Source organism: Equus przewalskii, chromosome 1 (assembly GCF_037783145.1).
Source record: "Equus przewalskii isolate Varuska chromosome 1, EquPr2, whole genome shotgun sequence".
NCBI lineage: Eukaryota > Metazoa > Chordata > Mammalia > Perissodactyla > Equidae > Equus > Equus przewalskii.
The window spans coordinates 100,516,783-100,543,697 of NC_091831.1; the positions used below are offsets into that span (position 1 = coordinate 100,516,783).

Consider the following 26,915-nt stretch of genomic DNA (forward strand, 5'->3'; position numbering starts at 1 on the left):
TGAAACAGTTTGAACATTATGTAGCTGTCAAGATGCCTGGGGATTACCCAGTATGCTTTGCCTGTGAGAAAGTGACACCACCGAGGCCTAGTTTTGAGATGTTTATTTTGAGAGTACGCTGACAAGCATGAAGGGCTGATCCCAGAGTGGCAATTTCATTTAATTAAAGGCCTCTTTTTATTATAGTTTTTCCCCTACATTTTTTTTTTTTTCAGATATATATCAGAATGATTGTTAACGTCTGACTTGCCAGAGGTGTTCTCTTGTACTATAAAAGGGGGGTGTGGGCAGACTGCTCACTCACTAGTGAGTATTCCACGGAATGGCTGGGAATGCACTCATTTTTACTATCCTACTCAGAACTGCCGCTCCACATGGCCTGTGTGTGAGCGTGTGTGTGTGTGTGTGTCCACGTTTAAAATAAAGACAGCTGGGCTTCTGCCCCTGTGTTGCCGAACTTAAAATGTGAGTCAAAGACATGCATAGGTATATATGTAGTTGAATTTCTTTGTTTTAAAGTTAGTAGCCTTCCAGTACTAGAAGGCTAACTTATCAAAATTATATACCTTGGTTCATCTATTAAGATTTTTAAACAATGTGTATTATCTTGCTCTATAGTGATGTTATTTTCAGTTGAAATAGTTGGGAAATGTATTGCATTCATTTTTAGTCATTTTTAGTGCAGTGAAATGGGAACATAAAAAGCAGGAAGAAAAATAAAAAACTGAAGTAATTAATGATGGGTTTTAACGATTTGGTAAATGTGTGTGACGGAATAGCCTAATTAATTTTTGAGGCAATATTCTTAGACTATATGCGCTTTTTTTTAACATCAGGAATTCATGTCAATAAATATACGGGGGCCTAGGTTGGGCACTGTCCCAGGCACCTGGGCTATATTAGTGAACAAAACAGACTGTTGGTCTTTGTACACTTATTCATAGTTGTAAGTTCCACAATTAGTTATAACATCAAAACTTCCTATATTAGGTTTTTTTCTTTCCTTGTGGCATTATCAGCTGACCTTCATTAAACTCCTCACTGTTCATTCGTCTGTGCCTTCTTTATTCATCATTCGCTGGGTATTAATGCACAAGTATGTCCCAAGTGTGCTGGCACACTTGCATGCGTGTAACACACATGCACAACACATAATTTGTCTGTTACATTTGCCGGCTTTTCTGCTTTTTCTCATTGATCTGAAAAGTGTGCAGGAGGGTCCATCATCAGCCCTTCTTTCTGCTCTGGATATAGTGGCTAGAGGGACATTATTCATTCTTTTTGGCCTCTGTTTCAAAGCTCCCCAGGAGGAGAGGGGCGGGTCAGGGGTGTCGCCCCGAGGCCAGCTGAGGGCCTGGCTGGTGTGGCATTCAGCTGGCCGGGGTGAAACAATGTTTGCTGCTTTGCTGCAGGTGCGGGAGGCAGCGATGAATGGCAACTTTGTCGATTTAATCTCTACGCCCCCCGTTCTGGTCTTAGTCCCGTCGCCCCATCTTTTGAGTCAGTGGTTCCAGAGATTGATTTATTTATTATGATTATATTCTCAAGTTCAGGGTTCTGTTGAGTCAGCCATCTGGCCAAATGTTTGAAAACGGTTTCTTTCCCTTTTCACTGAGTCACTGCCATTCTTCAGAGGGGTGGGCTTCTCCCCAGGACTCCTGACACCGTCGGCTGGTGCCGGTGGATTTTATTTCTTGAATTTTTGTGAGCAGTGTGGTGATGACAAACCCACAATGAAACAAAACCGAAACAGCTCAAGGAGCCCGTTTATATTCCACCACTAAAGGCAGAGAAGAATCAGTCATTTACCCCAAATTGTTTCATTTCTCTCTCCTCTCCACCTCTGGGGCCTTCAGTCTCCGCACAGGGAGACGTTTGTTCTGGGTGTGCTCAGTGAATGCTTTGAGCCTTAGGGAGTGTGGAAAGAATCTTTACTTAATGGAGATCCTAGGCTTTTACGTATATTTTTAAAACCTTCCTTGCTCTTGTTTTCTTTTAAAGGCACAAGCGATCCCTATGTGAAATTTAAGCTGAATGGGAAGACACTGTACAAAAGTAAAGTCATATATAAGAACTTGAACCCGGTTTGGGATGAAATAGTTGTATTACCAATACAGAGCCTTGACCAAAAGCTACGTGTGAAGGTAATTCCAGGCGGTTTTCAAATCCGCTCCTTTATTAAAAATGTTTATGTCTCTGCCATCTTTGCCCTCTTAAAAGTCAGCCTCCCCCAAACCCTTATATGATTCTTAAGCAGTGGGTTAAAATATTAGTAGGGAAGGAATTCTTTATACCCTTCGTTGAAACTGTATGTTTTCTCTCGGATCAGTGATATATACTCTACCAAAAAATCAGACTGAAAGGAAGAGCTTCATTGATAGTATTGAAACTTACCAAATGCGGGAGAATTATTGCTGCTCATGCAGTGGTGACGAGTACCACAGCCTTTCTCATTAGAAATAACTTTATACTTAATAGAGCTTTAAGCTACCGGTTGGAAGCATCAATTGCTCTAACATCTGGGTTAAAACTGCATGAGTTGAGTGCAGGATGGGATCGCTATAGAATATTTAGCAAATTTCTATTTAATTGGCAGATCTGCTCACCGTGGAAAATAATAAATTTTAATGAGAGACCATTTAAACTACAGAGAGTGGTCCATTGTGCATAACATTTTAATGCATATGCAGACTGCCTTAAAAGTATTTTCTGCTGTTTTTTTTGGCTGTGGTAGGCAAAATGGGCAAGTCTGAATAATTTTGTTCTCTTGATCGACTTGGCTGTATTCTTCTTTAACTGTACTGTGCAAATTATTTTTAGATCTAGAAGACCGAATTCAAAATTCTCAGCCTATTGCATTTGTTGATAATTTGGTAAACTTAGTTGGTTCACCATATTAATGTGTGTTACTGGTCTCTTCCCCTTTGTAGGTATATGATCGAGACTTAACTACGTCTGATTTCATGGGTTCTGCATTTGTCCTTCTCAGTGATCTTGAGCTTAATAGGTATTGTCTTTTTACTTTCCAGCTGTTATTAGTGAATTTTACAGGGAAGATAAGGTAATGTTAAATGGTATTTGTGTAGATCAAATGACAGAAGAAATCTGAATAAATGAAAGAGTGCGTTAAAATGTGAATTTTTCTCTGATTTTTGCTTTTTAGCTCCCGCTTTTATCAGTCAGATATTAAATCTTCCTTTGTGTTTAAAATGTGTATTGGATTGTACACATTCATTTGTTAATATTCAGGTTCATTAGCCTACCTAACCTGAAATTAAAACAAGTATTTGAATTTTGCTTGGGCAGCAGAGAGGAACAATAACCAGCTGTTGAATGAGGCAATACCAAACAGTTTCAATACCCTGAAGGTGGTTGGTTTATTTTCACTGAATTTGGTATTTTCACTGAATTTGGTGCTTTTTGAACTTGTGTCTGACGCTTATTCAGAGGCAGGGGCCTTTCTCCATAAGCTCCCAATGCATTGTAAGACTATATAGTATGGCGAACCTTATTGGTTACTTTTTGCTTGTAGAACGACTGAACATATTTTAAAACTGGAAGATCCAAACAGTTTAGAAGATGACATGGGAGTGATCGTGTTAAATCTGAACCTAGTAGTAAAACAGGGTGATTTCAAGAGACATGTAAGTGTGACCTTTTTGTCCTTTTGTAAATCCTTCATTGTAATTGTCCTTTGGTTACTGGACTCCTGGATAACTAATATTTTTGTAATTATTTTTGGGGGGGAAACAGATAATTTTATAAAGACTTAAAGTACCTATCTGTGGTTATATACATCCTTTCTCTTGGAACTCTGGAAAGAAAATCCATTAAGGAATTATCTCTGTTTTGGCTAGGAATGTAGATAGTATTGCTTCTATTAAAATGTATGTCCTGCTTGTGTTTTGCTTGTAACATCGTCTGAAATATACTTTCAGTCGGTGTTGAATTTTCCATTTGCTATTTTCTCAGGTACTAGGTGACTTAGGCATTATTCAGTTATGAAAAGCAGTTCCCCGGGTTTAATTATTGCATCATACGTCATTAAGGTGATCATGTGTACATTCACAGCATTCCAGTCTCTTCTTGTTTTTTCTTTTAGCTACCAATCTATTGAGAGTACTTTTGGGAAGATGCAAATTTTAATATTCTCTGGTCTATTACATGGAAATTTCTAGTTAGTGCACTACATGTTGAAGATGTTGAGACTATCAAAAAAACGTTGGCTTTTGTGACAATATGATTGGGACTGTGTCTTATGAGCAAACACGTGAATACAAATCAGAATCTTATTTTGTATTCAAGGATTACACCTTATCATTCCAAGAATTAAAATAATAACATAAAGCATCTTTGTTTATAACTTATTTGAAAGGTATTCTTAAAGCCAACTAAAATACCTACTTAAAAAATTGAAGCATGTTTAGAATCTGGTATGAAAATCTGAAGCCTGTTTATAAATTAGGCCTCCAATAATACAGCTTGAACTCAGTCAGTGGGAACAATGAGAATATTCTTCACGTTGACGTCACCTTGGCTTTTAGTTGTAAACTGACTTTCATGATGAAAATCATGACTGGTTTACTGGTAAACTCACAGAAGATAGCTTAAAGAATTGGGAAAGCTGCACGGTGACTTTTCAGTTGCCAGAGGGTCAACTAAATAACTGCTATTTTTAGTTTTAATTCTCTACTTATGAGCATTTACTTGACCATAACTACAAAAAAAAAAACTCCATTTACCAATTTTTTAAGAAGTGGCGCTGTTAAAACTGGAGACCTCAAGAAAGCAGGTATTTTGATGTTAAAATGCCTTAAATTGGTGTTGAAAATAAACTTTTTTCTATCCAGCATAATGAAGGAGAGGTTTTCCTTAGCTTCTCTTAGTCTTGACAGTATGGCAGCATCAATGAGTACAGTAGGTGACCAGCTCCCTGAGCTGATGCCAGGTTAAAATAACCTGCAATGTAAATAGGTATCATTTGCCACATGGTTGAGCAATTGCCAGCTGATACGTTCTGGAAATTTCTTACATATGTAAGTGAGGTTTATAAAGTTGGATAATTTCCTCATGAAAATAGCTGTCTGTTTAAGCTGCATGCTACCTGCATATTTATTCCCCTTGCGAATTTTTCTGTAGGATATTGGAATATGTTTGGCAGTAATATTGCCACTTAAAATATATTTACGTATTGCCAGAATTTGGAGTTTTAAAATAATGCCGTTTTAGTTAAAATTTCTTTCGAATTGCAGAGCAATTAATACTAGATGCAGTTTGAGTTTATTTTTGTAAAACATCACAGAGAGTATCTTTTCCAAGTCCTTAAAGTAGCCACACTTGTCATCTTTTTCAGTTTGGTCCTTCTTTCCTCTGACTCCCCCACCTCCTGTTTTTGAGAGTGTGTCAGGCTGTATATCTGCTTGCTCATGTGCTTTCTTATTTTCTTTGTTCTTTGCTTGTCCGGCAAAGGTCTAGTGGATGATACGTTTATTTTATATATATTTTATGGGGTATTATAATATAGAAAAACCTGCCTGCTCTCATTTGTTCTGATTGGTAGTTTTGTTTTTCTATTTATATTCTTGACCCAAGTATCCCTGAGCAAGGAAGAATTTATCCTGGGTCGTGTGGGGTTATTCAGCTTCTGGTGCATATTAGGGGCCCTTCCGATAGCGTAGATATCAGGAAACGTTTGTCCTTTTCATTGAGTTTAATATTTAAAGGCATCCCTATATTGGGTTTTTAAATGGGAATAGGTAACATTGAAGACTGGGAAGACAATAGATAATTTGATTGGGAATAATGTGTTTATAAATTCCCATTTTAATTTGTGTGATGAAAAGATTTCAGTTTGAATTCTCAGTTCTGTACCCAGATTTCTTCCTGTCGTCATTGAGGCAGTCTTTGTCGTTTTCGAACCAAGCTGACAAAAACCTTAACGTGTAAAATGTCCATGAATTGACCCTCATGTCCAGGGATGCAGGGGTATATGGGAATCGTATACTTAGAAGATGAGGCACTGGCTGGAAGGCTGACAAACCTGCTATCTATTTCTTTTTCTTGGCAAAAATAGGATTGTTAGAATTATGGTCTCTGTCATCAGACTGCCTGGGTTTGAATCCCAGCCCCACTACTTTCTAGTTTTGAGAAGTTAAGTAATCAGGTCAAATTCATAGAATTACTTAAGCTCTCTCAGCTACAATTCCTCATGTGTGAAAGGAGGATAAAAAATCTTTTATAGGATTATGAAGATTGGGATTATCAAATATGGAGCTTGCCGTGGAATAGACACTCAATATGTGATAGCTCTTAGTATTGTCGTGAGCAGACAGTAATACTCATTTTCCATTTTTTCCTTATCAATTTTGTTTATCTTTTATGATTGTTATAAAAATCGAATGTTATTTGTCAAAGGGCCCTAAAAAGCCACATGTACCTGGAAGATGTTAATTAATTTTGGTGATTGTTTTGGGTGAAAATACTTGTCAATATGTTGTTGAGAAAATACAAAAAGAACTGATTTTCATACTCAGATTGTAGTATCTGTAACTCTGTGTCCTGTGCTGAATCCTGAACTCAGAATTTCATCAGGGGAAGTGTTTTTGGTGAAGAATATTTTCAAGTAATTTCTGTACCAATGTTTCTAGTTGCCAGTCACTGGAATGTAAGTGGATTTCCCGCAAAGACTGTTTATTTTCTGCTTTCTAATTTATTAGGAAGACTTATTGGCAAAGTGGATAGGTCATTTGCCTAAAGGTATTTTTTCCCTAAACATAATAGTAAATGCGGTCTGCTCGATTAGATTCATAATTGAGTTGTAATCTCCCAAATTTATCCAAGTTTTAACATCCAGTTAGGTGGTTAACCAGCCAGAGTAGAGCTTCGCAGTGCTGGCCGGTGACAGGAGTAATGAGAGGATTCTGCTAGGGGAGAATTTTAATTGTAGACGAAATTCAGCAGACTTAGCATGACAAATGAGAGATCAAAAGAGAACAGCGGTGAAGTTACTTGCTGTCCAGAAAATTTTTTCTTCTCTCTCACAGTGCCGAATTAGCCTATTTTTCTTAATTATGCAGAAATGACTCCTATTTTTTTCTATTATTTTGCATATTGAGATTTAAGCAGTGGAGGTAAATGGAGTTATTTTTTCTAGTGTCTAAAACTATGAAAACCTAAACATGAACTGACGTTGTCCATGAAGTTCTGAAACATTTTCTTAATCCTATCCAAATATTTCAAGTAAGAGAAATCTGCATTTTCGCTTTGCCTTTAGAGGTAAAATTATAGTGTTTTAAGGCAATCAAAAACATAAATGTGCTTCTAAGGACTGAGCAGTATTCCTATGTCCTTATGTTTTCATTATTGAATGCAGTGAGAAAATGGTGTAGAACCATTCAACCATTCAACAACCAAAGAAATGTGATTTTTCTATGTTACTATGTTCTTGCTCAAATGTGCTTTCTCTGTAACCTCAGAACTTGGGTGTTAGTTGTTTGAATGTAGTCAGCACCATGTAACTAATATAGTAATTATGCTAACAATTCGATTTCTTTTCATTTTGCCATTTCTCACCATCCAACGGACACAATCCTTAGCGTTGGTCAAATCGGAAGCGGTTGAGTGCGAGCAAGGTAAATATAGCTATTTTTTTCTTTACATCGTTTGGTAAAAAGTTCCTCTTTGTAGGAGACACAAATGTATATATGATTGATATTATCCACCCTTTGCATGGAACGACCTCCTTTCCTGTTACTGCTGTTATAAATAAGAAGGAAATAACCTCCCTTTTAAAATTTCATTTAATAAGGGCACAGCCAGATGTTTGAACTTACACTTGGTTTAGTGATGACATTTTCTATGTACCGGCCACGTTAGAATGTTACACTTCATTAAGCTCGCATTATTTGGAGTGTAGAGCAGTTAGATTTAATCCTTTAGGAAGTTATTTACCATAAGATGGAAACTAGCTTTGGTGTTATTGGGGCAATGAAAAGATTGAGTGGAATATATATACTGTATATTTTATAAATCTCTTCATATTACTTTTATTTTACCATTTATTACTTTTTTTGGTGAGTTTCTTTAAAGATTTCTTCGTGAACTATTGATGGTTTTATACATTGTTATTATCTTTTTAAGCAATTATACGCTGTTTTCCGATTTGTAAAAAGTTTAGGTGTACCAAAGTAGGAATGCATTATTAATTTATCAGGTTATTAAATTATCACATTGTAATCTAAGTGGCTGTCAGAATTAGTGTAAAAATAAACAAACAAAACCGAAAGAGTATTTGTAACTTTAGCAGCTCTGCTACTTTTTAAAGAGAAATAACCAACATGGAGGCGGCCATGATGTGTGTGTGACTGGGGCGGGAGGATGCGTTGATGATCTCTTTATATGTATTTATTTACACACACACATATGTGCACAAATATATGCCAGCTCCAATTTCTAACCTCACTGTACTTCAGTGGTTTACTTCTCTGTAAAATAAGGAGATTGAAACCAGGATTTTGTTAGTATGTAAGAGTATGTGTACGTGAAAGAGAAAGACAGAGAGAGAACAAGGTCCGTCACCTGACCAGCCCTGAGGCATTTCGGAAGAAAGGCAAACTTTCCAAACCTTGCTTTTTAAAATCTAAAGGGATCAAAATTCCAACTCTTACTAAAATGTATATCCTTTGCATTTTGAACACTTTAGGAATAACCATGATAAGGTGTTTTGTCGTCCTACCCATTGACTTGGTTTCCAAGACCCTGGTTCTTTTTAGAAATAAAATGAGGAGACGATAAATAAAACGTGAAGCTGTCTCAAAAATTCCTCCAACTTTTGTCTTATTCCTTTATAGTCACTAGAGGGGAGAAGAACATCATTTCTCACCGCAGAAGGGAGCCCAGCTCTCTCTCTCCCATATTAAGAGTTTCTGTAACCATCTAAAGCAGTAAAGTTTCCCAGCATGCTTTGGTGAAACCTGACAAAGCAGTATTTTCTCGTTTATTGATTCTGCCGCTGCACTAAAGCAGTGGTACTGTACATCAATAACCATCTTTAGTTAGGGAGCTCCGGCCTGTGGACGAGCACTGGCAGTTTGTGGAAGAACATAAAGGCTCGAAAGAAAAATTGTGAGCTTGGGGAATACGCGAGTCTGGGGAGCACAGGCGAGGTTATGGAAGAATGTTGACGGCCTGGATAAAGATATCAAAAATATGAAAGGCACAGAGGATCCTGGAGAGCAGTATTTATATCTGTCTTGTGGAGTGCTGTCTTACTACTGAGCTGCTCTCTTCTTTTTTCCCTATCGTGGTAGTTTCCAGAATTTTGAGTTCAGTGTGCTGGGCTCAGAGACTTAATAAATGCCCAGACCAGCTACCTGTGTTTAATAAAACCTTACCTGAATAGAGCTCAGTGAAGGCTATTTGTGATCTTATATGGGAGATGCAGTTTATATACTGGTGAAGAATGTCAGTTGTTAGGCTGACTTTTTGCTCCTTAGGGCTCACAGTTTTGGAGAGAAGAGTGAGAGAGTTTCTAATATGGCTTATGGAAATGAGTCACATGCAAAATCTATAGACACTGTGATTAACCCTCTCTAAAAGTAGTTAAAATACCCTGTTCACCCTATCTTGGTATTTTTAAACTATAAGCTTCTTTTTTAGGATTTCCATATTATATTTAAAAATTAGGTAACAGAAGTTTGACATAAAGGAGATTGCTTAGCTGTGAGTATCTAAAATTTTGCTGGTCCTAAGTAAAGTGTTACCTATAAGATGTCATTGACTTTTTCACCTCAATCTAATTCTTATAGTAACTTAACTTTATTTAGATAATTGCTCTTAAACCCATACATTTATAATTTTACAGCGTCCAAAGGGCCCCAGAATGGCAGAGTCGTTGTGGAGTGTCTTTTAAAGTGCGTCTTTATTACACTGACCTGGATTTTAAGACAGTAAATATGTAGAAATTGCCCTTAAAAATAGGTTTAGGTTTCAGCCAAAAGCTTTCGTTTACCTTCTGATGAGGATTTAAAAATAAGCATTGAGAATTTGATCAAATAGGGGCTGAATCGGATACCTACTTCTTTTTGGATACTTATTAGACATAATCTTTGCTGTAAACAGATCGATTTCCAAACCTTCCTTCGCCCTTTCCAACGTATGTAACAGTTATATAGAGAGAAAATTAACAGAGTTACTTCTCATATCAAATAGTCTAATGGGGAAAAAATGCAATGATAAAAAATGGAATTGATGAATCACTGATTGTATTCACAAATTATGTGCACACACCTGCACACACACATGCACACCGCACTTGCTTTCATTTGGGTCTGTAAAGGTGCCCTGGCTGATCACAGCCCCCCTTTTGTTATGGATTTCCTTTACTATAGGTGAATTTGCACTGAGATAAGTATATATTCTCACATTACCAATCTTGTGAGCCACTGTTTCCTGCGTTTATATCTCAGAGATCTGAGGTAAGAGACATGTCCTATACTAGTGTGATATTTTTCTGTTTTTTAAGGAAGATTAGCCCTGAGCTAAATACTGCCAATCCTCCTCTTTTTGCTGAGGAAGCCTGGCCCTGAGCTAAGATCTGCGCACATCTTCCCCTACTTTATGTGTGGGACGCCTACCACAGGAGGCCTTGCCAAGTGGTGCCATGTCTGCACCCAGGATCCCAACCTGTGAACCCCAGACCGCCGAGTAGAGCGTGCCTGCTTAACCGCTGCACCACCGCGCTGGCCCCTGATATTTTTTTCTGTATGAGATTAGTTGACCAGCGGTGCCAATTTTTGGCCCATTTGGCCTCATATTCTTTTATCTCTGTTCCTCTCTCTTATTGTAGGGGCTGACCACTGCAGGATGCATTTTCTAGGTCCCCTGTCAGGAGGCCCCCAGCTGGCTTTACACAATGAGTGGAATTGCCAGGACACTGAAGGGTGGGAGAAGGGAGAAGATGGGATATTTCTCCCTCTCCTGCTCTTTCACATGGTGTCTCAGACATGTTGCATTTTGCATCTTCCGTTAGTCCGACCTGCTGTGGCTTCAGCTTCTATCAGATGATCCTGACCCTGGGATTTACTCTTTTTGTCTCTGTCACCCAGGAATTGTGGAATTTCACCTGAGGACAAAATCCAGCTCTTTGTCTATTTTTGCAGATAAAGTGTTTTTGGAACACATCTGCACCCATTCGTGTATAAATTGTCTCTGGCTGACAGTGGCAGAGTAGAGTAGTTGGAACAGAGACTTTATGGCCCACAATCCTAAATACGACCTGGACCTTTATGGGAGAAGTTTGCTGTCCCCTGCTGTGCCCTGCTGCAGCCTGCGAGTCCTTTCTGCTGCCGCTCTCCTGTGTTTGCTCAGTGTCCTCTGGTCTCTCAGCAGTCCCCTCGCCTGTGACACTAGTTGCCTGCATCACAGTCCCTCTGTTTTCAGTACCTGGAATGGTTTTCTTTTCCTGTTGGATTGTGAAGCAAAATATAGAGGCTAGGCCCTTGAGTCTGGCTCTTTTTGGTACTTTCTTTCATGTCATTACTTTGTAAGACTCGTGAATCAAATGATGAGGGCTCTGCGTGAAATTAGGCCATGTCCTCCCTTGTCTTCTTTCTCCTTTTCCACTTTCTCTTTATTCCTTTTGCTCTGTCTGTCCCTCTGTTTCTATCTCCCTGACCTCTAGGACGTGTGGCAGGCAGGCAGCCTCTCAGAAGGCAGAATTGGTAGAAATGTTTTCCTTAGGTTGGTCTGGAACCCCAAGAGCTGTCCTGTTGCCTGGACCAGCACCTCCTCTCGCTGCTTGTTTTTCCACTCTGGCTTTTGAAGTCTGCCGACCCCAGACTGGTGGCATAGTAGCTCCCGTGACAGGGTATTGGTTGGGTCTTGTGAACATTGATAGGGTGTGCTCTCTTGCTGTGGGGTGATGTGGCACCTCTTTGAGTTCTGACCCCTCCGCTCTCCTTCTGTCCCTGGGGCGACTGACTCTGGGTTAGCTGCCTGGCCGAGGGAGTGAAATCCGGGAAGTCTTGGCCAAGATGATTACGGTTCTGCTTTTGCCTTTGACTCGGTCCTGCGGGTTGACAGTGTCCAGTTTGCTTCTGAACACTTGGCAGAGGCCTATTCGCTTACGACCTCAGGGCAAGTTAAGCACTTCACCACAGCGTGCTTAGAGGCTTTATCATTTTGCTAAGGGCTCAGATTCCACCGGCTCTCGTGAAGCGTGGTTTTAACATATTTAGCTTCTGGCAGGTGTCTTGCCACAAGGCTAGTTTACTGTGGGGGAACTCAAACTGAAGGAGGACAGCCAAAGAATTTGCAGAGAAGCTCTTGCTCGCTCGCTCTCTCTCTCTATCCATGATGACCTGCTCTGTGATGAGCACCCGGGTGAGAAACAGGAGGAAGTTTACATGATGGTTTTGTCTAGTCATATGGTTTGGGCCTAGAAGGAGCTGCTCACACTGGCATGGAAGCCTCTCCTCCCACTTTATCGGTCAGTGCCCTCTGTCACTGCCCCTCTTTCTCTATTTGCACTCACATCCCTCACTTCTGTGTAGGCCCAGGAAGTCATACAAGCAAAGCCTTTTGCCAGAAGTGTGGTTCATTTGAGGAACTAAAGGGAGGGTATTGTGCCTCGAGCACTTTCCCAATCAATAGAGTACTTTTTGTTTGTTTTGTTCTTTTCTGTTTTCGTATATTCTTAGCCGAACTCATATGTTCACCCATAGTAGCACTTTTTACCTTTTTACTTTCTTGATTAAACTCAAAGGCTTGGAAAATTGCATACCCAAAACAGCCATATATATCTATATACCTGTATACCTATCTCTCTCTGTCTGTCTTTATATATCTCATTTAATCTATGTAATTTATTTGTCTATATATCTGTGTGTATCTATCTATATATATAATTTAATTTATTTGTCTGTCTATACGTCTGTCTGTGTCTTCCTGTCTATCTGTCTATCTGTCTGTCTAGAAGTGGCATTTCACGGGCCCGCTGCTGAATAGCTTAACCCCAATGCTTCTGTTGCCTTGTTATGAAGTCCAGGTCACTGTTACCCTGGGCGGAATGACCTCTAGAGGCTGTCCTCATTTCTGGGGGCCTCAGTCATGCTCACGTGAGGCCATGCATCTCTTGGAACTCTCAGACCTGTGTGTGCTCCAGGCCAGAAGGACAAAGCCACTGCCTTCCTAAACTTTTCATCAAATCTCTCCCAGCAGTGACATTAGACTCAATTCTAGCCAAAAACCTCTCACTGAGCACATACTATATTGGCAGGAAATACTGTCCTGGGAGTTCGACGATGGATCAGACTTGGCCATCAGAACTGATGAGTTAGTAGGAGAGATGAGAGTAGAGAGGCGGGGATATTCAGACTGCAACTGGACCCTTATCCTGGCCTTGCAGGCGGGTGAGGCCCTGCACCAGCAGCATGAGCATCACTTGGAAATTGTTAGAAATGGAAGTTCTTGGCCCCCATTTCAGAAGTTGAATCAGAAATTCTGGGGATAGGCCCCAGCAATCTTTTAGCAAGACTTCCAGGTGATTCTGATGCACGTTTGTGTTCGAGAACCCCTGGTGTGGACCACGGTATGACATGGGATGTTGGGAGGAGTAGGAGAAAAAACTAGAGAAGGAAGAAGGGCAGGCCTTGTAGACCAGTGGCCAGCACTGCTAAATCTTAGGTAGAGCTTGGATTAGGGTGAGGCAAACGAGGTGCCCAGAGTGGAAACCATCACAAGCCACTCAGTCGCAGGTGCCAGCCCTGCCCGTGCAGAAGCCTGAGAGTGAGCATGTCCTTGGCTTCCCTGTGTTCTAGTCCCGGACAGGGATGCCCTTGAAGTCGTGAGGATGACACATGTGAATCAAGAAATACAAGATGAGGAAGGTTATTGCACACGAGCACAACATTGAACTTGGGGCTTCCCAGAGGTCAGGGCATAAAAGAAAATCTTGTCTAATCACATGCCCTTACATTTTTTTTGTCTTTGTTTTTTTAAGTAGTAGTAAATAGTCAATGCATTTGAAGCATTTTCCTGGTCCTAAACCCTGAGAGTCATCAGGCATTTATAGACTTTGTCTATTTTTTAAAAATTTTCTCTCAATCTAATTTTTATCTTTAAGTGCAAAAATGGAACAATGATATTCCCTCATAATTAAAAACAGTTAAATTGAATCTGCAATTTTTGCAGCTATTGTCTTGGTATTCACATCCTTGGGGCTGTGATGTAGTTTTCATCTGCGAATATAAATCTCATCTTTCGTGTCCATGTCCATGTGGGAAATTTAAAAGGCTTTCTTTCTATCCTTATGCGGGGATTTCTGTGTAGTTGGAGGAGGATTTATGCCTCAGGATTCTCTTCAGATGATATAAGGAGCTGCTGAGAGCAGCTTTTCTGGGAGCCTGTTGCATGAATGTATGGATCTTCTCGTGTCACGCTGTAAAAGCTGTTGACAATGAGCAGTAGTTGTACATGCGGAAAAAGCTTGGAAGGAATATTTCAAGGAAACCTTTTATAGACTGAATGTTCTCCCTTAGCTTTTCTCAGCAGTGCCAACCTCGTTGGAGTCTAGCTTTGCTGTTTACTTGGCTTACAAAGTTCGGGTTTTTTTCATGCATTTGTTTCCATTGCCTTCTCTCTCACAATGACTTAGGACAAATAATTAATGAGGGTCAAAATAAGATGCATTGGCAACACTGGACCACAGATTTTTATACTTCCATAAATGAGATGTTATGAAAAGTACCCGAACACCTAGGAGGCATGCCCTACTAGAAAAATCTTGTGGAAAACTTTTTTCACTGCCCCTTTTAAAAACTTTCATCCTTTTTTATTTTTTGGTATTTTGTTACACCCAAGGGAGTACTTTGAATAATTATCTTATGGCATTGGTCAGCATAGCCAGTTCTGGACTGTGGCACAGCCAAATAGAACATTGCTTTTGATGACCACAGGCTGCAGCCCCAGCTCCTGGACTCCGTGCCCTCTTTTCAGGATCTTTCTTTACTCCTGACCTCTCTGCCAGTCTTCCTGACTCGGACAGATAGGCAGCACCGAGCTGACATGTCCGGCATCTCTGGGTTTTCCTTTGCAGCCACGCCAAGGAAACAGGACACTGGAGTCTACAGCACCATCTTCCCAGCATGCCTCTTGGCCAAGATCCTCAAATAATGCGTGTTGCCAAGCTGTAATCCATTTTATGTGTCCCCGGAATGACAGTCTCTTTACTGTTTTGAGAGTCTGTTACTAGATCAAAAACTCCTGCGAATTCTCCACCTGTTGGAAGTGAGCAGAAGCTCCCCAGCTTATACTTTCAATCTCTCTCCTTTCTTCCCTTCCTTCCTTGCCTGTGGGATTTTCAAGACTCAGAAGTAAATTAATGTTTTTGAAACTGTTTCGTTTTCACAAAAGTCAGTAGGTTTCTCAGTTAAATATCACACCTTGTTTCCACTGGTAATAACTCACTTGTGTGTTTCAGATGGAAGTCACTCCTTTTGTTTAGAAGAATGGGTGTGGATTTGGTGGGGTGGGGGCTAAGGAAGAGAGACTCTATGAATGAATCAACATAGAAATAGCGAAAGGTTCTGACCCTTTGGGAGGAAAGAGAAAAATAACAAAACCCTGATGTACCATATTTTATCCGTTATGTCTGCTGAGAAATTAGGGTCAGGACCCAGAAACTTTGCTCTATCTCCCAATGTTTGTTTCAGCTCAGGTGGGGTGGGCTGCTCCTTTGATGGGTCATTTCCTTCTCTCCTTTCACATTCCAAGCTGCATTAAGATGACAAATTTCACTTATAGGCTCAGGCACAGACGGGGAAAACCCGAGCTATTGAGCTAACAGAGTGAGTGGAGAGGAGTCGATTTATTGTGGGGAGAAAGGGAGTGTTGGAAGAGCACAAAAGATTTGGAGAGCCCAGCCCTGCACCAGTGCACACACAGGATGGCCCAGACGCTGCTGCAAACTCCAGACTCCACTCTTAAGCCTCATCACAAGTCTCAAGGCTGGAAGAGAAACGTTAAAGCAATTAAGAAACTTCTTTAAAGCTCATACACACGCCCCAGAATCTGTTGCTCACATAGAACTTTATTTGGATGTAATCTTATAGTGGATTTTGCAGAAATATTTGGGATGAAATAAGTAGAATAAAGGTCTTCTGTTCTTTTCTATCTGTGAACTCTGCAATAAATACTTCTCTTTTCCTACCCTGCCTTTAGGAAGGGGGTAAAAAAATCTTGGACGGCAAAGAGCAAGTCCATCACATCAAACATGACTGCGTTAAATACTAAAATGTTCAAAGTCCGACTGAGATAGATAAAGGCTTTGATGGAAAGTGGATATTTCCCAGGGACATTACAAGCAATAATCCAGATGTTATGGTGTAATGCAACGAGTGTCCGTGGATAGATCAGGAGCTCCAGCCAAGCCTCGCCTGATGTAGGCCTTTGCCTTGCCCTCCCATGCTGTTCTGCCATATGGAACTTATCTCTAGGCCCCCTTAATAACCAGCTTTGGATTCCATTTTCACAGAGCTCATAGAGCTAAGTGGGGCTGTTTTATGGACAAGTTAGATAGAAGCCTTTCCAAGATAAACATCCAATTTGAAATTAGGACATACCAAGCCACAAAATTATTTTAGAGCATATTTCATAGAAGCACTGCCATTTTTCTTAGGCAATTGCCAGACTGTAGGATGCCCTTTGATCCCTTGTGGACATTACTCCCTTCTTTATAAAAAGGATTTTGAAATAGTTGCAGTGTTTAGGGAGGAATATATCTGTCGGGACTTTGAAGCATGGCCATGGGACGGGTCATGCTTTAGCGTGTTGGTTGGCAAGTCAAACTTTAAGGAGGAAAAAAATAAAAAAGGAAATTGCAGCAGGATGTATGAATCAAAATCTCATTTTCTTTTTAAAGATAGAAGTTTTCAGCCCCTGTCCTTAATAAGCTATAAAATATAGTAAGTGTGTCTATATCTTTATGCATGCATATAGATATATAAACATATAAACATATATATTTATATGTGTCTGTTTATAATTGTGATGGTGTATGTGGTTTTTAACAAATATGAACTTGCTGAACTTTATTTCATAAACCTTCATTATTGAATATATTATATCAACAACCCAACTGCAAACAGAAGGTACGAAATAATTGTTCATGTTCTCCAGAGGAGGGATTTTTTTTAAATTAATTCTTTTCCCATCTGCTTTCCACGTTCTGTCTTAGCACCTCCAAAATCCCTGTGTGAGTGTGTGCACACACACGTGCTCATTTCAAGAGCAAAGTAACACAAATATGAAATTTGAGAGTATAGATTTCCTTAAATGTATTTTGCTTTAGGTTGTCATAAAATGATCAACCAAACGCTTGGTGTGGCATTGTTGCGTCATTTATTAAGAGTGGTGGAGCGATGTGTGTTGGTGAGGTAAGCTGGTATATGATTAATATGGTACTGACATACCATTTGTTGTGATAAATTGTGACTAACTGGTGTCCGAGCAAATTGGTGTCTAAATGATCTCGAAGATATATTGAGCAGATGACAGGAATGAATATATAGTGTTAGAAATTCATTGCTTTACCATGATACTCAACGCCATTTAAATTCTTCAGTCCATTTATTTCTCCTTCAAATATAGCAGTCTATGCTTGTGCCATTTCACTTATTGAACGGAGAACATAAATGAACTCCACCAAGTAAATGCAACACGTGGGTCATATGGGGATCTTCGCTCAAATAAACTAACCATAAAAAATCGTTGTTGAAACCTTCAGAGAAATGCGAATATGTGCTGGGTATTGAACGATATTAAAGGAATTATGGTTACTTTTGTTGAGTGGTGAGCATGGCATGGTGCTTATGTAAAAACGAATATGGATTTTGCTTTCAAATATTTCAGCCAGAAAAAATTAGTGAAGGAATAGATGAAATAAAATTGGCAAAATGTCGAATCTGGCGAATAAGTACATAGAAATTTATTATACAATTCTCTCTACCTCTGTGTACGTTTGAAAATTTACATAATGAAAATTAAAATAAATAAGCTGTGTTTGTTCTCTTTATAATTTAATAATAGGGGATGTTTGCCTTTTTCTATATTCTGTTTAAGATGTGTGTGAGTGTGCGTGAGTAATATAATTTAGAAATGGAAAAAAAACTAAGTTCACAGTTACTGAACCCCTGCTAGGTTTCAGGCACTGTGCTGAGTCCTTCATGCATCCTTCCATTCTCCCCAGATCTGCAAAGCTCTTTTGACTGGCTAGCTGATCACGGGCTCTATCTGGAGTGTGAATCTCACAGTGGTGCCGGCCTTTTCAGTAGGAGCCCAAGGAATAAAGGGAAGTGGGGGCAGATTCGAGGGTGAAGGATAATTCAAACCCAAATTCAAAACCATCATTTCTAAATGCCCAGAGGTATTTTATTTCCCTGCAAAGCAATGCCTTGTTCTTATATCTCTATTTCCCAGAATGCCTTTCTTCCCATCCTACTATTAAAATAGCCAAAGGCCCAGTTGAAGGATTTCCACCAAAGAGCGTGTCTGGGTGGGAGTACAGGCCAGTGCCAAATGCAAGTGTTGCTCCTATTCATCCTCCGCTATATTGTTACAAGTCCAATGCTTCGGAAGGAAATCGCATAACTGTGGTTTCAGGTTTGCAAAACCAATGAAGAATCATAACTTGCACCAGGCGGAGAGGGCTATTTATAATCCAATATTGAAAGCTGGAATTCTAGCATCACTAAATTCACACTCAAGAGTTATCAGCGTTGATATGTCATCTTTATTTTTTGCTTTAGTCCTCTCTGATACGCAACCTACGGCTCTCAGAGTCCTTGAAAAAGAACCAACTCTGGAACGGGATTATAAGTATAACTTTGCTGGAAGGGAGGAATGTGTCAGGAGGAAGCATGACAGAGATGTTTGTCCAGTTAAAACTGGGAGATCAGAGGTACAAAAGTAAGGTAAGTTCTGGCCATTCCTTAAGGAGAACAATATCTTTAAGAATAAAAAAAACTTGAAAAAATGTTTTCTCACTCTAAATTTCACAAAAATAGAACAAATTTATGTTTAATCCTCCTGATTACGTTAGGAGCATACCAGAAAACAAAATAATCGTATAGATGTAGTCAATTAATACGGGCATTTGATTGCTTAGTGTAATTTATTTTAATATAGTAACTGAAACTAGGGAAAACTTATTAAATAATGGATTTGAATGCATAATTTATTTTTGTTTTGAAAATAAGCAAATGATTTTCGTAGAACTCGGGAAAAGGCTAACTAAGTGTTTTCAGAATCCTACAAAAACAAAATAGCATATTATATTTGGATTAAAATATTTGACATAACTAAAAATATTTTCGAAATTATATATGCTTTTCTTTCTCTTACTTGTTAGTATTAACAGCAAAAAGACATCTAGTGCTGCTGCTTTTTGTTGTGATTTTTAAAAAGTTAACTATGTAAAGTTTTAAAAGTAATCTGTTTTGAACAAAAGTAATGGCATTTTTAGCTGTCTTTAAAAATCAGTCATCTTATTCGGCTGATCCAAATGCCATTTAATTTTTAATCTTAGAAATTTGGTGTGGTTTTTGTTTCAAAAACCGTAGTCTCCAAACTGTGGTAATTAATTCGTTTTGCATAACTGTCAGACAGGACTATTTCCTATGTTTTAGAGATTGAGGGGGCCAGGGTTCTTGAAAGTTAAGTCACTTGCCAAAAGTCACATAGCAAAAAAAAAACAGTGGGAGATTTTGAAAATAGACCCGAGGAGGTTTCCAGCTCCTCTTTCCAGGATAGAGGACATAACAGATGGGGACAAGTTGGAAAATGATTTAGGGAGACAAGAGGTTGTCTCTGAGGCACCATTTTCAGTGCAGAATCGAATATTAAACGTCATTTACTCAAGCACAAGGAGTTGAGAATTGAAGCTCACATGAAGAATTGTTTATAAGAAATGTGACAAGTTGAGGGCAAGTTACGGCAGAAATATGCAGATAATTATTTTAAACAGGTAGTTCAGGCTGTACCTCACAGTGAGTGTATCCAGGCCGACCACATCTCTCCGCTAAGATTCCCGTAGCCAGCCAGTGTCAGCTAAGGATTTATAGAAAAATTATTCATCGCTAAGCGCACTTAGCCTTTTGGACTCAGGTGAAGTGTAGCGTTAGTCCAATATCTGCTACAGTCCCCCTTGGGGAATATTGCATTTAATTTGTGGTCTAATAGGTTTTTTTTTTTTTTTTCCCTTTGTGGTTTCTAAATTCTGTGATGTTTTAGAGTAAGCCCAATGTGAAAAACAGCTTAAGTGATATTACGTGATGGGGGCCACAGCTGAGGTCTGAGTGGCCCCTTTTCCCGTGCAGGAGTCATTGGCGCCAGGATTTCATAGTTGAGTCTGCGCCCTTGGAGCCTGATGCTCAGTCTCCAGCCTTTTTGCTCCATTTTTATTCACAAATTGAATCTCTATGTACGTGAAACAAAAATGAAAACCCTGCCAATGAATCAAACACATAAGCCGTTTGAAATCACTTTTGGAGAACACGTAAACACTTGTGGAGTTTTCAAACCATGCCGGTTAATTTTTAGGTTTGGCAGCAGTGGGATTTCTTAGTCTTTCTCTCACACTAGGGGTAGATTCAGTAAACCCAGGTTTCAAAATAGGCAGCGATGCACAAATTACAGGTTTCTCACCTAATGTATCTGACAGATGTTAATTAAGACCCCAAAGTGTTAAGTTATATAGTTAAGCCGGCACTGAATGGATGTGCCAATAAAAATGTTACTTGCATTTAATTAACCAATAGTAATATCTTCTGTAAGAAAGAACAACTGTAAAATGTCTGTTGAGATATGTGATGTATATATAATTTGTGGTTTCTAGTGGGGTAATGGTATTCTTTCTAACTTGGTGGGCAAATGATTGAATCTGGCCGTCAGCTAAAAGACTAGTGATGTTTTGCCAATTCCCGAAACCCCGAAGTCTCTTTCATTCCCAAAAGGAAAGTTTAACTATATAAAGGGGAGGTACATCACGATCTCCTGCAGTATAGAAATGAAATGAATGTGTAGCTGCTGTAGCGATGAATGGCATTTTAAGAAAATAAATGTTATAACTGCATGTTTTCTAGACACTGTGTAAGAATGCAAATCCGCAGTGGCGGGAACAGTTTGACTTTCACTACTTCTCTGACAGGATGGGCATTTTGGACATCGAAGTGTGGGGAAAGGACAGCAAAAAGCACGAGGAGCGTCTCGGCACGTGAGTCCGCTCTGCTCTCTAAACGGGGGGAGACTGTGCGGGCCTTATCTCTGCAGCAGGCGGGGCTGAGAGACTGTCTTTATCTACTTGGGCTTAGAGTAAAACCTCATGGCCCCACCCCAAGGAGCCATAGGGAAGCTGGACCCTAATCTGGGGAAAGTTGAGTTGCTTTTGTTTTTCCAGTGGGAAATATTATTTAGTATTGGTCAAAACAGCGGACAATAGTATGTGTCAGGAATTCTCTAAGAAAGATAAAGGACCATCTCAGACTCTTTGGGAAATGTTATACAAATTTCCAATATACCCTGTAATTTTGGTGTTGGTAATCAGGGAAATACCATCTAATTTAGTAAGAATATAAAGCTAGGTGGCCCAAAGTGGTGGAAATTTTTCAGTGTCGTTGATGAACTTTGTGGCAAACTGTAATGACATCTTTTAAGGCTAGATCTGTTGTCTTTCATTGCTTTCCTTCAGATCTTCCCAGCTTAATTGAGGGACTCATCCACGCATGAGGAACAGTACATGAGTATTGGAGCTTCCATATAGTGTTGTCATGAGAATACAGTTACGTGGGATTATCCGATTATCCTGGCCCATCGTAAGCAGGCAGGCAATGCTGGTGGAAGCGTACATCATCTCTGATTTTTTGAATAGCCCGGCAAGTTAGCAGCATTAACCTAACTTTGTAAATGAGGACGTGGAGTGCAAGAGGTTTACAAATGACTTTGCCATGGACTTCAGAGCAGCGAGTGCTGGGTCAGATTCTGTGTTTTCAAAGACCAAGTTTTTTCTGCCTTTTGCTCATCCCATATACATACAATTTATACACAAACCTTAAATTTAGAACATAAGCATTTAAAAGGCCCTCCACAGCTGTTTGTCGTCTTTTTCAAAGCAAGTTCTCTGGAACCCTGGGTTCAGGGAGGTGCCTTGGAGAATGGGGGGGTCTCCTAAAACCTCTCCCCTGGGGCAGAGCATCTCAACTTTCACCTGTGCTCTCTATTGGGGTTCTGCTGGAAACTAAAGATTGAAAACCACTCATCTAGTTTAACCCCTTTGTTTTACAGACAGGGAAATGAAGAGACCCAGGCAGGTGAAATATTTTTCCATCAGCAAGGAATTTAGAGACAGAAATGGGATGACACACAGCTAACCCAATACCTCATGCAGTGCTTTTTCTATGTAAACTACTTAGCACAGTGTCTGGTGCACAGTTTTAGCTCCTCCTGCTGTCATCGCCCATCCAACCTCAGTGGCTTGTTCTAAGATAGGTGGGTGGGGAGTTTGGTGCCCATAGAACATTCCTGCAGTGTTTCTCAACACTGGCACCCTGTTGCATGGGACTGTCTGCCATGTTGCAGGATGTTTAGCAAACCTGGCTCTCACCCACCTGGTGCCAGTAACTTCCCCCAATGTTTCTGTGGAAAATAAACACACAGCACATCCACATTTCATCACGCACATCCAGATACCCCCTAGGAGACCAGCAGTGCCACCAGTTAAGACCTCAACACTTTATCCTCCGTGTGTCATAGCTCTGGTGGTGTTTCTTTGCACGGACCCCTCATCCCCAACTCTCTGGTTGTCTAGCAAGTAGCAATCATTCCTTCATTGTCAATCTCCCAGGCTAGGTTTGTGCTTTTGGAGAGCAGACTAGGTCGTGCCACACTCTCCAGCTCAAGCAGGAGGCCTTCCTGTGGTCAGCCATTTCACGGGCATTGCCTGTCAGCTACTAGTCTGGTCTTGTCTCTCTCTCCACCGTCTGCCTATACGGGGTAACTGAAACACTTCAGACATTTCTCAGTGCCTCTGACACTTGTCACTGCTGTGACATACCAGTGCCCTGCCCACACCCATGGTGGGAAGATCAGACACTTTGTGCTCGCCGGTGGAACAAGGATGAGTTACGTAAATGCGCAAATGCAGAGGACTTTGTGTCCCAGAGCGTCATCTGAATGGTGGGAACTTGGGCCTCCAGTGATGAATGGCCAACGTGTTCTTTTAGTAGGTGCAAAGGATAATGCCCTTTCATTCCACATGTCATCGTGCTGTCATGTAGCCTTCACATAATAGGAAATGCTTTTCCAAATGAGTGTTAAGTTTTTTCACAGGCACAAAAAATAATTCAAGATATCCCTTTTATTCCATGTTCTGTCATTTTGGTATTCATTTATTATTTTAGCTATTTCCTGTTTGTAACTTAGACATATACCTGCCCCAGTGGCTATTCTGCCCGTCCTCTTCATGGATTGAAAGGATTTTTTTTTTGGTATCCTTTTCCTTTTCCTCTCCTGAGGTACAAAAGATAACAACAGTATCTTGTGGGAGCTGGTTACACAGCATTACCCTGCAGCGAACTTCCAGGTCGGGGGAGACCTACCCTGCAATATCTACCGCTTCTTAGGGTTAGAGGAGAGCTTGTGTTGGCGTATGTATGTCCCAGCCCTGTTACTTACTGTTGCTTCTCATTTTCAATTTGTCACTTCTTTCTTTCTCATTTCACTTTCTTTGTTGTAATTCTAAGGCTCAGTATTTATCTCCCAGCTGTAGAGAATACCTTTCCGCATAAGGAGGCTCTTGCCATTGTGAATGAGTCATAACTGTTGCCCAAGGCCTGTCTGGTATCTTGTTTTTGAATGACACCTTGATGCTAGTCATCTAAAGCTCTACATGGCTTCTGTGAGGAAATTCTCCTCAGTGAAGCTTCCCCGTGTTGGGGAGGGAACACCAGCCTTTGAGTTGCACAGTCTGGGCTCACTGGTAACCACACCATTTGCTGGCTGTGTGACGTTGGGCTGTCAATTTGCTTGTGAAACCTGCCTCTCTGTCTGTGTAATGGGGTCCCCGGCCAACTCGCAGGGTCATCGTGACTATCAGCCACAACGTCTATTTGATAGTTAGGTCTTTTGACCTAAATCTATAGATCCCCACATTTACAACTAAAATGATGCTGTTTAAGTAAATGAAATATGATTAGTCAAATTCAGCATATTTTTGTTTTTTCAAAACAGTATAGACGTTTTTTGTAGAAGCGAGCAGTGCCTATCTTCGAGGATATGGTGGAAGGATGTTCATTGACTGAAGGATGGAGCAGTGGAGATTAGCATGAATGATGCTGGGGTTCGTAGCTGTAGACGAAAAGCTGGAGTAGTGGCTGGTTATGTTAAGAGAGATCACACGACACTGGTGGGTTGATAACTTGGCGATCGTTCAAACAAGGCCCTGCCTGGCAGCCAGCCTCCTCCAGGCTCCCCTGAGTTAGGTGGAGCTTTCTGAAATCCCCTGTGTAGTGGTCCATCTGCGAGCTTCCACAGAGCCACAGGGAGCTCCTGAGGAGGTCGGGCTGGTGAGATGAAGTGCTGGAGCAAATCCAACACCCGCTGAAACCATGGTGCCTGTTAACTTCAGTGTTTAATCATGGGCAGGAAAAAGAAAAGACAATCTCTAATCTTCGAGTCCATCAATGGTCCAGAGACAGGGAACTTTTAGAGGGAGTAAGAAATAAAGCTAAGTTTAACCTGCTCCAGGTTTTAAACAAAATGGCAAGAGTATAGATATAGATTACCCGATTGAAATCCTGTACCATTTCAAAAATAAATTTTCTTTTTCTTAAAATGTATTTTACATTTCAAAGTGATTCTCGAGATTAATTTATAGAATGTTCTAGACTTAATTTGGAAAAGTTAAGCATGAGAATGCACAAGCCCGTTTTAACTGGGCCACCTCAGAGTCAGTCCTTCTTCCCACGTGGTGCCTTGGAAAGTGGCTCTGGCATTTGACCAGTTTATTCGAGACTCTGATGCAGTGGAGAATCAGGGCTGGGAAATTTCTCTGGACAAATTGCACCCCAGGTCGTTGATCTGCTTTTACAGCCAGGCTTGACACAGTCACCGTTTTCTTCCTGTTCACCCCCTTCCTTAGCCTCTGAGATTTACAGCTTTTAAAACTAGAGCACTCTTTTCTGCCCCTTGCATTTAAGTTAAAAGCTGACCAGTCTGTAATATAAAACATAGAATTATGGTAATGAATAAGAGGTTAAAAGCTATCATGGCACGTGGAACTTGAGCAGGTTTGGCTGACTGATTTGGTAAAATTATGTGTTGAATTAAAACATTAAAATGCTGTGGGATTAATGGAGAAAGACAAGAACAGGAGGTCAGAAACAATGCTAAGTCAGCACATTAACTGCCTGTGGGCCAGAGAGGAGAGCTCTAATATATGCCTGTTGCCGAGGGGAAAAAAATAATTCAGTCCTTGTTTTCCTTAGGTAAATAGAACCGAGGACTTTTCAATCCGGGAGGCACCTAGTAAATATGTTTATTTCCATTCCTTTCTTATATGAGAGAGGGAATAGAGACTGCCAAAGATTTAGTTAGTTAACAAAAAACACTGACTTTATAATTTGGATTTTTTGCCTTTGAGTTTCATCACGCCACTGGCGTACATTTGTTTGTTCATTTTGTTCAGCAAATACAAGAGCACGTTGTGTATCAGACAGCCTGCAAAGTATTGAGGATTCCGTGGAGAATGATACAGACGGGGATCCTGTCCTCGGGCACTAATAAGTCTCGGGCTACTGAAGTAGGCAGGCAGTGGCTTAGGGATGGAAGGGGCTGCGTCTTGGAAGAACAGAGGTGTAGGCTCAGAACTGTAAGAGGGGTGGTGGTTAGCCACCCTGACAAGGAGATTGCAGGAAGAACTTTCCAGGGAGATGGCACAACGTGGGCAAAGGCCTGGAGGAGGGAGAACACATCCTCTCTGAGAAACTTGAAAGGAGTGAAAAGGGCAGGTGGTGACAGGAGACGGGAGAGGAGAGCAGGAGTGAGGTCACAATGCCATGGGTTCCCTCTCCTGCAAATGGACCATGGCAGCTCCTCCCCAGGCACAAGGGCGTGGGTGACTCTGCTATTTGGTTTCCATGATATCAAGCCTGTTATCACAGTGCAGCTCTTATTGATTGAATATCCTAAGATCCAACTTGGGAGTGAGAATTTCCTGGTCACTTAATGGCCAGTGGGGGGTGCCTTCTGAATGATTCTCCAAAAGTGGTGACTCCCCCGCATGTGAGGTTGCACACAATGCCGTGGGAACAGGCCTAATACACTAACGCCCATTAATCACATTTCTTACATAGATGCTCTGGGCATGTGTTTTCCACAGTTTCTATCAGATAGAAAAGCAACGTTATAAATTTTATTTTTATCAGTTTTTATTAACAAACATTATTTGAAACGTTGGCTAGAGTTTCTTGGGCTATGGTGAGTTAAAAGCTATTTTTTAAAAATCATTCTTAGGTCAGTGTTTTGGGTTTGTTTTTGAGGCAGATTCACCCTGAGTTAACATCAGTGCCAGTCTTCCTCTGTTTTTTCAGTATGTGGGCCACCAGCACAGCATGGCTGCTAACAGAGCTGTGTAGGTCTGTGTCCGGAAACTGAACCCAGGCTGCAGAAGCAGAGGGCGCTGAACTTAACCACTAGGCCACTGGGGCTGGCCCCAAACCTTGTAAATTTTTTAAATACTTCCATTGGTATAATTCACCACAGCTAAATTATTGGCATTTCTTTAGGTTAGGGGTCCGCAAACTAGGGCCCATGGGCCAAATCCAGATGGCTACCTGTTTTTGAATAAAGTTTTATTGAAAGACAGG

General features: G+C 40.5%; 1 protein-coding gene across 7 annotated transcripts in view; it reads left to right on the plus strand.

Annotated features, from left to right (window-relative positions):
• The window catches only part of MCTP2 (multiple C2 and transmembrane domain containing 2), a 222,974-nt gene that overhangs the window by 78,154 nt on the left and 117,905 nt on the right, over positions 1 to 26,915 (plus strand). For 5 of the 7 annotated variants that reach the window (XM_008535761.2, XM_008535767.2, XM_008535763.2 and 2 more), the window contains exons 5-10: positions 2,002 to 2,144; positions 2,931 to 3,007; positions 3,533 to 3,644; positions 7,596 to 7,631; positions 18,804 to 18,968; positions 21,138 to 21,268. In XM_008535761.2, coding sequence (XP_008533983.1) covers positions 2,002 to 2,144; positions 2,931 to 3,007; positions 3,533 to 3,644; positions 7,596 to 7,631; positions 18,804 to 18,968; positions 21,138 to 21,268 — 664 coding nt within the window. The remainder of the gene's footprint in view (positions 1 to 2,001; positions 2,145 to 2,930; positions 3,008 to 3,532; positions 3,645 to 7,595; positions 7,632 to 18,803; positions 18,969 to 21,137; positions 21,269 to 26,915) is intronic. The other 2 variants (XM_070618934.1, XM_070618941.1) reach the window with 1 other exon arrangement.